At 44.4% G+C, this 12,203-nt stretch overlaps 1 protein-coding gene and 1 long non-coding RNA gene across 4 annotated transcripts in view; one reads left to right on the forward strand and one right to left on the reverse strand.

Annotated features, from left to right (window-relative positions):
* LOC138566972 (uncharacterized) overlaps positions 1-6,788 on the reverse strand; it is a 94,152-nt gene extending 87,364 nt beyond the window's left edge. Inside the window, exons 1-2 of the long non-coding RNA XR_011302074.1 lie at positions 6,576-6,788; positions 2,557-2,666 (exon numbers count right to left, since the gene is read on the reverse strand). This is a non-coding gene — a long non-coding RNA (uncharacterized lncRNA). The remainder of the gene's footprint in view (positions 1-2,556; positions 2,667-6,575) is intronic.
* A 101-nt stretch (positions 6,789-6,889) lies between these two features.
* RCE1 (Ras converting CAAX endopeptidase 1) overlaps positions 6,890-12,203 on the forward strand; it is a 253,422-nt gene continuing 248,108 nt past the window's right edge. For 2 of the 3 annotated variants that reach the window (XM_069644759.1, XM_069644760.1), the window contains exon 1: positions 6,890-7,693. In XM_069644759.1, the coding sequence (XP_069500860.1) occupies positions 7,518-7,693 (176 nt within the window). In that variant the 5' untranslated portion in view covers positions 6,890-7,517. The remainder of the gene's footprint in view (positions 7,694-12,203) is intronic. The other variant, XM_069644761.1, reaches the window with a different exon arrangement.

Below are 12,203 nucleotides of genomic sequence, written 5' to 3' on the forward strand. Positions count from 1 at the left end.
AGAACTATTTCTTTAGACTTTGATGAGCACCCTTACTTTTTAGTTTATTAGGCAAGGAACTTCCCTAATAGCAGTAGGATTAGATAGGTGTTTAATTTTCTAAAAACATCCTACAAATGGCACATCTTACTTAGTCAGAGTCCTTCTTCTGGTTCATCACAACTGCCTTCTCCACCATTGTTGGTACATGGTGGATGCGCATAAAGAAAGTGGACGGGCTTAGACTTTCAAGTAGAGTGAAAGAGGGGTGCTTGAGTAGCTGGTGGGAGGAGAGCAGTAGTGGGAAGAGAGTAGTAGAGGGCAGAGGAGTAGTAGTGGAGAAGAGGAGTAGTGGTAACATCCAAGGGTGGAAAGAACTAGAAGTGAAACATTGGAGGGACAGGATAATAGTGGGAGGAGTAAAGAAGAGGGGTGTGGTAGTAACAGTAGAAAGGAAGAGGCAAACATGTGTGAGTGAACCATCCTATATCCGATAGAGTAAGTGCAAGGCACTACGACAATTTGCATTAAAAACACAAAGCACTGGATAGAGTAGGGACAGTTAGGAAGTCCTATGGGCAGTTTAGACAGCCACCATTTTAGCATACCATGTGCAGTATAAGATAAGCTTATAGACGGTATAAGTCAACATTCACTAGCACCAAACAGGGGTTACGGGTGCCTGGGTTAGGGTGGAAGGTTAAAAAATAAACAAGATACAGCCTTAGGAACCACAAAGGAAAAAATAAAAACCCTTGAATTTTCTCTACGACTCAGAAGGATCTTAGTGCAATCTGCCATTTGATTTAATTTTCAGTCAGTCTAGACAAGTAGCGATCCATTCTTGGAATCGCTGATTGCATAGTCTGAATCAATAGACAGAAGTCTCACATTCGTTTAATATACAATGTGCTAACCAAAACCTAAGCAAAAATGTTTGATTTTATATATGTGATATATTGTTGCTTTGTTGTACATAGCTTTAAATGTTTTTTTTTTTTGACTACTCACTTGGTTAAAGAATTACAATTTCATATTGGAAGATACAAGAGACTTACAAATGCACATTTATGTTTCCAGTTATAGAGTACCATTCATATGTAGTGCCAAAAAACACAATTAGCCTTGCCACGGGTTTGGCGGTAACTCTTAAATGTTGCCATAACGCTATTACTGCTGCATTTAAGGGTCTGCCAAATCAAGGGCTTGGCTGCATTTACCCCCAGCTCTAAGCGGGGGGTAAATGCGCGGGGAATTTGCTGATTTTCAGGGCATTGACCGCACGAGAACACAGCTGACGGTAGTTGCGCTGAAAATTCCCCATTGGCCCAATGGGGAATGGGAAATTACTGTTCCGCCAAACCCGTGATCCGGCGCTAATAGCGCCGGGGGTTTGGTGGTAACGCTATTACCCCTGCCGGTATACCACCAGGATACCGCCCAACTCGTGATGAAGCTCGAATGAATAAATAGATGTTTATAATTTTACTATGAATTCTAATGCACACGGATAAGTACCTTTTTGTAAAAGCTCTGTTTAAAAAGGGTCTGTTGCACATTAGATCCTCTTTCCTTCACCAGCCCAGGGTTCTTTGCATTTATTTGCTTCACTGTTAGTCCAGTTATGTGATGATGTCAACATGTGATAACAGATGTTGGGAGCCCACCAACGTATTTCTTTTGTGCAATCTGTGACAGCGGTCCCACCATGACAGCCCTTCTCAGGATAGTCAACTCCACTCTTAGCGAACACACTTTTCAGGACAGACTACAAACAGGGCTCAACCTCTTGAAAACAAGGATCTCACAAACTACTGTCCTATCAGTAGGCTCCCTTTTGTAGAAAAGACCATTGAGAAGGTGATTGCCAATCTATTTGCCAATAATCCGCCCCAAACTCGGCAATGAGACAACCACCATTGAGGTGGTTGATGAGACCTTGCAAATTATCGATAAAAAGGATGTATGGCTATTAGACCTCCTCAGCCTCATCCTACACATTCTGCTAAGATACACTACCATCCCCTGTTAGCCACAGAATGGGCTTTGAAGGCATGGTGGTTGTCCTCATACCTATCTAGGAGACACCAGGCTGTCTAAATGGGTTCTCCAAGGTCGACACACTGTCAATTGACCTGAGGGAGACTGAAAAGCTTAAAGGGCCCCTTCTGGTGCACACTGAGGAACAGAGAAAGAAGCAGAGTGAACAGGAAGCTGTTGATTCGTGCAGGTAGCCAAGGCAGAAGCTAGATATGGGATAAGACCCTGGTACCACTGTTTGGCAAAAGACAGCTGCTAGTCCTGAGAGAGGCCTGTGTCTCCAGTAGCCTGCCGGAAGCTTGCCCTCTGAGGACCTGTTCTGCAGAGGCTGTGCAGTGTGGATTGAATGCGAGCAAAGCGTTCCTTCCCAGGAGGCTGTTTCCGGCAGCTAGCGTGCACCAGAGGGCTTCTGGAGCTGGAGAAGCTCCAATCGTACGTGGCGCAGGCGACAGCGGACCAGGAGAAGCAGTTTGCAAGGTCACGAGGAGCCGCAGAAGTCCTGCTTACCAGCGATGGGAACGAAAGCGCACGACTTACCCGGTGAGTTCACAAGCTGGTATTGTCCCCCGTAGCACTCCGCACACACTCGCGTGTTCAAGGCAAATGTTCCCCAAGTAACCAGCACTCGCGTATGAGTGAAAGTGATCCTAGAAAAAAAGAGAAAGCTGCATTTTACAAGAACAAATAACTGTAACTTTAAGCGTGTGACTTTGTGGAGTATCAAGCAACCCAATGGGGCGATATTAATACCAACTAATACACACAACCATTGCCCAAGCCAAGAGAGACTAAAATTAAGGCAATTCAAATCCCACAAATATTGCAAAAGGTGGCTAATGAAAGGTTCATAAGTTGTGAAACTTGTTGCCCAAACTTGGTACAGCATATAGCAAACGTTAGTATAAACTCATATTGCCAAAGCCAAGGGAAAAGCCAAATACAACCCTATCCTTGTCAGTATTTGATTACTGGTGCAGTGGGGAAACAAGAGTGACAAAAAGGATGCCCTTCTGGAAAAGGCTATTTAGAAGGAGAGGAGCAATATTTTCAGAGGAATATTAAAAAGCATCAATGTGAATATTGTTTTCCCTTAGGAATTGTTAAAAGTTTGAAGTTGCTAAATGATGAATACTGTGACACTGTTGTGAATCTCTTGTCAGTTGGCCTTAACCACAGAAGCACTTGTTGTGAAACGCTGTTCAGGCAGAGAAGAATACATACGGATAGCACACCTTTGGTGGAAGTAAACCAGGTAGAAGTTGATGAAGTGCTATAAAGTGGTGCTGACAGAGGCATTTTATGTTGTTCATGACGCTGAAGAAAGAACTTTGTAAAAGCTGCTGTAAAGGAGTTATATTTCTTCAGAACTTTTCAGCTGTGGCAAATCATCCTGACCAAGACAATCACTGTTGCTATTTACGAACTGCTTAAAGGTTATTTATTTTGAAGAGGATAAATCTTACTCTTGTTCAAGGAGGAAAAAAGAACTTTCTACTTCTCTTTGTTGAATCATTAAAGTGTTAAGACTTTCTGTTGACCTGGATTTTCTTATTTCTTTTTGCAACTGTGGAGCAGAATCCTACTGAAACCTGGGGAAGGCAAATTCACCCATGTTATAAGGAGAGACTGTTGTTACATTACGAACTCAATTGTTATACTAATTTTGTTCTTTTTGAACTGCCATGCAACACATTATTTACAGGAACCTCAACCCAGGACTTCAGAGCCCCTTACCTAATACATATCCTTGATAAAGACCCCAGAGTTCGAAACACGTATCGGCTGACCACTATTAAGACTAAATGTCTTCACTTGAATAAATAACACTGAACCCATCAACTATTGTGCAGATACTCATCCTTTTAGGATATACCCAGTGTGAGGTAACCAGGAACTGTCTCTTCTCCCAAAATGGAACATGGCTTACTGTAATTTGCCTCTCTGCACACAACCATAATAAATCTACCCCACTGTACAGGGAAAATCCACCACTCTGCAAAGGGCCATAATAAAATCTATGCCAAAACATATCAATCTCTCTGCAAACGACAAATAAAGTCCATCCCATACTTCTGCTGCAAAGAACACATTTCTAAATACCCTCTCTGGGCATGGAAATTTCATCCCACTCTCTACATAGAGGGAATATGCTGTTTTTTGTAAAGATACACCTGTCCCCTGGTCAAATACCCAAATACCCACTGCCGTGCAAGACAACGAATCCCATACTTCCCTGGCTCTTTGTGCAGGACAAATACCTACGTTTGCACTGTCCGCACAGGGCAAATCCCTATGTTTGCCACTGCAAATTGCCCAAATACACCCTCTGCAGAGGACAAACTGCTCCTTAAAACTGGAGCACAAGTAGTCTGCCATTCTTCACTACCCAAATGTGTCCTTCTTCACAGGGGAAATGCTCAAGTATGCCTGTGTTTATCAGCTCTCGCCCACAATGTTGTCTCAAGGTCCTGCCTTCCCGCTTATGAAATGATGTCAAGGTGCTAAACTGAAGGGTGCTGCAATGCTCAAGCATGCCCCCCTGCACAAAACACCTCTCTCCCCTCTGCATCACGCAAGAGGTCCACAAACTAACCCCTCCCAAATCGCCATTCTGCTACGGTGAACAGACGTCACAATTTTGCGACGACGGTACCCAGAATTGGGACCTCTCTCCCACCTGTCCCAAGAGTTTTTTTAAATTAAAAACCCTGTCACGGATTTAAGGAAAGATAAGGTGACCACTGACAGTTCCATCATAAAATGATTGAATATTGATAGTGGGCAACACTTATAAATCAAGCAAGCATTGGAATACATTACCTATTTTCCTTTATCACATTAACCAGATCTCTGACATCGCTGGGTGGGCTCAAACCCCTAACCTTTCAGATACCCATCACATGCATGACCTGATTGTGCCACAAAGCCTGGGTACAAAACGAATACATAGGAAGGCCTGTAATATTAACTGTAGCAATCCCAGCAAATGCTCCTTTATTAATGACATACCTACATTATAAATCCCACATTTTATATGAAGGATAGCAGTGCAGTCCCTGAAATACAGTGCAATGGGGTATTTTCAGAGTTGCCTTCGTAGTCCTTTTATGTTTGTGGCCATCCAAGATTTTTATCTTGAAAATCTGGTCACCCAACCTTCTGCACGAGAAAACAATCAAAACAATAACTATCCGCCTTACTGTAAAATGTTATGCTGGAAATTCGTACCCATATGTGTCCGTCGGCACAGAATAAATAGTCAAGTATGCCCCACTGCACAAAACACATCGGCCCACTCTGTTGCACATAACAAATCCCTTAAATACACCTCTCCAGCGGGCAGGACAAAAAAAAAAAAGACACTCTGTGAGAAAACAAACAATAATGTACCATCCGCATTAATACTTGTTATGTTTGGATTTTACTCCCTCTTGATTGATGTGAGCGCATGCTGTGCTGGTTAGAATGTTGGTCTGGAATGTTTGTCTGTGGTGTTGATGTACGTTCAATGTAATGTCAGTTGGGGCCTGGAGAGTGATGGATAAGTGGCCAGTGGATGCCTCCCTGAATATATTTCAACTTAACTTAACTCATGTACTTACTGCTTGTATCTGTGATCCCAGTAAAGACTTGTGATCCCAGACTGGCTCGGAGCACTTCCTCATACAGAGGCCCATACTACATCACTACTGTAAACTGGTATATTGGAAATTCTTTTGGGAACGGAGGAATGCCACTGCTCAGCCCGATTGCACAAAAAACACTCTCTTGTACATAACGAATCACCAAAATACACCGAGATTTCCCCACCACCTGGCAGCAGGCCAAATTGCCCTGTCCACTAAAATAAGAACCAAGTATGCATTAGTTTTAAGACTTACTGTAAACCAAATTCGGTTGGTAACGGAGGAATGACGGTGGTCATCAGCTCTTAGCCATGATCAGTCGTCGAAGTGTAAAAAAAAAAGTAATGGAACGATGTTCCCTCTGATCCGCCCCCTTTTTTGCCCCTCCACTTCTCCCCTCCAATACTCAGTCACCCCCTCCCCATTCAAACCACATACCTGGGTCTTTCCTTTCCTCAACTCCACCCTGCAACATTTTGTTTTACAATAGTTCTATTAAGAGTGAGGAAAACATAAAAGGCATTTAAATGACCCCCATTATTGTGTCATTGTCACCCTCAGCATGCACCTTTCTGCAGTTTCCCCTTCACCCCCCACCATTCGCATACAAGTCAACCATCCCGATTTAGGCAGGACACTCCCGATTTTTCTGTAAAAAATGTTATTTTTCACGTTCTCCTGCGAAAATAATTCCAGCCCCAATTCATTCTAATGGGACAGTTTATGTCTCCCGATTTCGCGGACGAAATCTCCCTCCCAGGTGCCTCGGAATGTTGGCATGTATGTTTTCACACCTCTTAAAGAACATGCCCAGCTACATACAGCCACCCCTCTTACTAACTCTGATGCAACTCAGTGCTTTTTGGCTGCCTCGGAACGGGTTCTATATCCCATTCAGTGTATTGAAATAAATAACACCTTATTCACCACCTGTGAGATAGCTCAGTGTGATGTTACACTGGATTCATATCTGCAGCGCTCGAGGTTCCAGGTGGGAAGTTTAAAAAGAAAAGTCTTTTTCGTTTAAGGTGCCGTCCTGGAACGGTGATCTCGGTCGCCCATTTTGACCTTTAGCCACGATGCTGTCTTAACTTCGGGCCTTCCCCTCTCGCACACGAGGCTACGCCAGACTTCCCGCTTCTGCCTGCCTTCCAAAGAGGACACGTAGATGCGCGCCTTGAGTTACGTAACTTCCCTGATACGCACAAACGTGCAACCCACGTGATGAAGAGGGGCCCGGATCATTTCTGAGGTCCTTTTCTCGAATGGAAACTACACACTTCCGTTTTAACAAGTGGGTACTAGAATTGATGGTGTTCAGCCCACAGGGGTACTTGTGTACTTTGTGTCAGTGGGCACTCTGGCTGCAAAAATGAATGGGCAGCTTTGGTATAGAGGTCACCGGCTTTAAGAGTGTAACCGGCAGTGGGAATAGAGTGCAATAGTGCAACAGCTAGAGATCCTTTTTTGCCCCGAACTAATAGACAAGTAGGCATAGCTGTCTACGATCAGTAGTTGAGATGGCACTGAATACAACAGAGTAGCAACCAGTGCGTATCAACAGCAGGTGAGGAACAGACAACATATTCTGGCTGCAGAAAAAGAGCAGCGCCTGCATAGGAGTGGCCAGCCAGCAGCAAAGCCAGCAGGCACCGACACAGCAAAGGTGCAGCCACGGAGCATTGACAGAAGAATTGTCAACAGACTCACGCTTTGGAATAGTAGCAGCAAGGACAGCAAGGAGTTTTAAGGGTGCCTGTGTGCAGCCAGTAGCAACATTTCGTGTCCGCCTGTGTGCACAGTAGTAAAGGAACTGTCAGCAAGTGCTAGCAACTGCAGAGGAACGACCAAGTGAGTGACCGGTTGTAGCTGATGGACGGAGTAGGAGTCATGTCGCTTTCTGAGGAAGAAGAAGATGAACCCCTGCACAGGGCAGCAGGGGAGCTAGGCTATGCTCCTGGACTATGCTGGGTCTCCTTGGCATCCTGCTTCATGCTCGCTTGCTCCTACGTGGGGAGCTTGTATGTTTGGAAGAGCGACCTTCCCAGGTAAGGACCTGATGATTGGGTAACACCAGGGTTTTATGTGGATCAGGGCGAACATTTGCTCGAGCCAATGACCCCTCGGCTCCCACCACCCCGGAAGCAGGGAAAGGCACTTTGTTTTGCTCCCGTTAAGGGGATTCGAAACAGCCGACCTGTGACAAGCCACTGTTGCATCGCACTGTGCAATTTCGTTGGTGCTGGATTTTTGTTTTTGTTTCATTCAGTAGTCTCCTTGATACATAAAGCTGTTTACAGTTTTATTTCTCAAGCAGTCTATGAATTAAACAACAAAAATCCAGCATCTCCTAAATAGCATAGTGCGATGCGACACTGGCTTGTCACTGGCAGGCTCGGGTTCGGGTCCCCAGCACGCGACAATACAACAAAAAGCAACCCGACAGTGAGGAAAGCTCCCGCACCCCACCCCCATATATCACCCTACTTAAAACACTGGGTTACATATATATGTATATATACACTCTGAGCATTCATCGATATTGCTCTCTAACAGCATGCATAGGACACGCGTATATCGGGATGGCCCTGCATGACAACCCTAGTCTTCATTCTGAGTTGTACTTTTATTATCTTCTCTGGGGTAGTCAAGATAGGTGATCGAGTTGGCCTTATGAGCAATAGGTATTTTTTGTAGTGTTTCCTCTGCCTTTTCCACCGTGCTTTTTTCAATGCATTGCTGGCTAGATGCTTGTTCCAATCTCATTATACTCCTTTTCGACATGCCTTCTGATCCCCCTCAGCCATTTACTCCCTCAAATTGCCCTTCCCCCTTGACTCCCTTCCAACCAGGGAAATTTGATGGAGTGGATGGCTGAGGGGGATCAGAAGGCCTGTTGAAAAGAAGTATAATAAGGGGGTTGGAACAAGCATCTAGCCAGCAATGCATTGAATTATGCCATCATGCTCCCACCAGTGTAGTACAGGCTTTCAATTTAGAACTTTGATGTACTTGCACTTTATAGAGAAGAAATGGAGGAGGTTTTGCATAGATCGGGAGGAAAGCAGTTGCCGTGGTTTGTGCATTTGAAAACTATTATAGCAAACATTGAGCATGAAGATTTATGGGAAGATCCCCCACTAATCTTGGCACTATACGTGTAGCATCAAGAATCATTTTAATGAATGGGTACTGGGAAAAATTATTGATACTTGCTTTGAACGAAAGATGGCAACTATTTGCTAGTCAAGTCAAACTGGGGCCTGGAACCTACCTTTTATTACCACTCGAAGTTGCAGTCCCCTTTAACTTGAACACCAGAAATTTGGCTTAAGCATTTGGTGATACATATGTGCAAAAAGAGAAACCCGGACTCAAACAGGGTTATCCCAAAGGCATGGGGGTCATCTGGTCACCTTAGAAATAAAATCTGATGCACAAATTAATATTTGGGTTTGAAAATTCGTTCTTAAAATCACACATGAGGTAACAATTACGTGGAATGCTGTGCACTGTTAAACTTTGTTATGAAAGATGGCCACAAAACCTGCATTCATGAAGAACAAACGTTCAACGGTAGCCCTCTTGTTTCATTGTATACTTCTGGTCTATTTACACCCCAGGAACAAGTTTGAGGTGTAAAAATTCCAGGGCTGATGACTGGTTCAATTGTTGCAGTAAATCCTGCACATATTATTTCAGAGTATGCGCGTATGTTACAAATTCACACTTTCGTTCTCAGGCGTGCTAGTTGCAGCATCGGTTTTAATATTGTCAGCAAAGTGGATTTCGTTCACAACCTGGCTACTGGGAGGGAGGGGAAAAGCAAAGCCTCGAGAGAGGGGGAAAAGAAGACATCCGGAAGTCAGGAAAAGCGATGGGAAAAATGACAGGGAAGGAGGCAGCGAGGGGAGAAAAAAAACAGCCAGAGGGATAAGCAAGATGAAAGGAGGGCATGAGTCACTGAGGGGACAGAAGTAAAAACAGGCAGATGGATGAGAAAGATGAAAGGAGGGCAGAGACACTGAGGGACATGAGAAAAAGAGCCAAAAGGCCAAGCAGCGATTCAGGGAGTTCCCAAGCAACTGCCCCGTGTTGCTGGTCAGCAGTTTTATAACGCAGCAATATGTTTCACTCTATATACTTTTGTTCTGGGCCTTGCCTTACAAGCTGCATTTGCGGGAGCCCTCGTGGCCATCACTTCCCTTGGGGTATACAGAAGTGTTATCATCCTTGCTTTTTCACACAGGATCCTCCATAGCAGGCACTTGTTGAAATAGAGTATTTTCAGTGAGTATTTCGTGTTTCAGCTCCCTGCTGGCTAGCCATTTCGTGATAATCAGTGGGAATGTTGGAAGAGGAAAATGTGTGATTTTCTGGGTCGAGTGCATTTCTCTTAGGTGGAGTAGATAAAATGTTACTCGACCTTCAATTCTAGTGGAATTTTAAAGACTGTGCAAGGCCCGCCAATGGGCTTATCCTCTTCAGCTAGGCCTTTTCGAAGTCCACAGCAAAGTTTCAACTTCATGGGACAAACACAGCCGGAGTAACGACCCGCCAACAGAGACCACTGCGAAGACTGAAAGTGCTGCCTTCCCCACACTGTCTGTTTCCTCTTTTTCTCTTGGCCTCGACAACCCAGCGACTCCTTCTTGAAAAGGGGTCCATCCTCCAGGTGTCCCATCGAGTAAAGCCAAGAACCTCCACCACTTCGCCTGCCAAGGCACCAATGGTTCTGTGATGAGAAAGAGGATCTTCCATCCAGGGGTCCCAGATTAGTCTTGGATCCTGTTCTCCCATGGCATCCCCAGTACTTTGGGGTGGTGGAACCTGTAGAAGTAAAGTAGAACATTATTGAAAATTTTGGACTGGGCTGTAATAGGCAAGATGAGGTACACCCTAACCTTTCCCTTCCAGGTTGCCTTGGTGGGGGGCCCCCACACAATATCACTATTTAAGTCGACAGAGAGTATACTCCCTGTGTTCAGAAACTAAACTGCCTTTCTTCCTTTATCTATGCAGTTACACCTTGCTCAGCAATTCACATGCTTTTCAAAGACTGTCAGCAGTTGGTGCATTTTTTATGAATCAAAGTATTGTGTGGTACCACATAAATCTATAAATCTATTATTGCCATTATTAGAATAGGATTTACAAAGTGTTTTTATTTATTTGTGTATATTTACTTGAACCTTATTTATCAAAATCTTTATGGTAGTAAGACTGTGTTATCACATAACATAGTGTGTGGACATTCCTTTGTGGGGGCTTGGGGAATTACTGTACTTCAGAGCCAGCCTGCATCACCTCTTGAGAGTTTAAGTCTGGCTGCTCTTCCAATGTTACCAATTGAGAGCCTTGCCTAGGGTGCTCTGTTCTCCTGCCCCAACCATATAGTGGGCAGAAGTACAGATACCCCCTCCAGTCTTTACCATTGTCAACTGGGATTTCTATAGCTTTAAATATTGGTAGATGAGGGTCTGGGAAGGAAAAGGTGTACGTTTCTGTGGCCAAGCACTATAATGAAAGTGAAAAGTGATTGTCTGAACACGGGCTGAAAGCGTTGAAGGCCTATCTTGACCAGGCACATCTTGAGGTTTGTCTTTCTAAAAATTGAAGATTAAGTGGGGCCATACCATGGATATTCAAGGTGTTCCAGAAGAGAGAGCCCTCCACATTCTGGTTGCTTTGCTGCTTTTGTTTTTTGTACCTGATTCTGGGTGAATAGCTAGCTTTAAGTTCTCACCAAAGCTTCCATCTGTGGGCTTTTTGGGGGACCAGTTTCAGCAGCTATTTTGGCCTTCCCCTGACTCCCTTCCCCCACACTTCATAGTATAGAAATGTAATTCTTTGCTCCACCGGGAGCAATTTAATCTCGTTCATAATACATTTAATGTAACCTTGTTCAAACAATCACTTTTGTGACTTTCTTGTATGTGCTGAGAGCGGCCGGGCTGCGTCAGTGCTTTTAATAAACTTTGTAAGGTTAGATGTTATTGGGAGTTGTGAGAAACCGGAGGACATTTTCTCTCCTAGCCTCTTTGTATACCCTGCACAGGTGTCCAGGGAAAGGCCATCGCTATTGGAACCTCACCCTGTGGTTGGAGAAGCAAGGGAGGATCACCTGTGTGGAGGGTCTTAAAGGACTGGGTCTGGGGTACGTACCCTCGGGTGAGACATGATATCCCCCATTTTCTATTGATGACAAATCTAACTTTCCCCCAACCTTTATGGGCTATTATAAGCCGGTTCCTTTCCATCTCCCACATATAATACTTGACAGTACTAGAACGAAGAAGAGACCACTAAGAGCAGTGAAGATTACACCTTTTGACCATTTTGGTACTGGAGCGAAGAAGATGCCTGCCAGGAGTTGAGGGTCAGGCATGTCCCTTTTAATTGTGGTCAGGCAGAGCTAGGAGGACAATTGCACCTGCAGCCTGTCAAGGGGCTGCAGGTGTACAAAGGGAAATCGGCCAGACAGAGCGGAGTGAGAAAGGAGAAGCAGCAGGCGACCCTTATTTTTTTAAATTTATTTTTATTGTATATGGTTTACAT

The sequence above is a fragment of the Ambystoma mexicanum genome, chromosome 2p (assembly GCF_040938575.1).
Source record: "Ambystoma mexicanum isolate Mex_15411 chromosome 2p, UKY_AmexF1_1, whole genome shotgun sequence".
Classification (NCBI taxonomy): Eukaryota; Metazoa; Chordata; class Amphibia; order Caudata; family Ambystomatidae; genus Ambystoma; species Ambystoma mexicanum.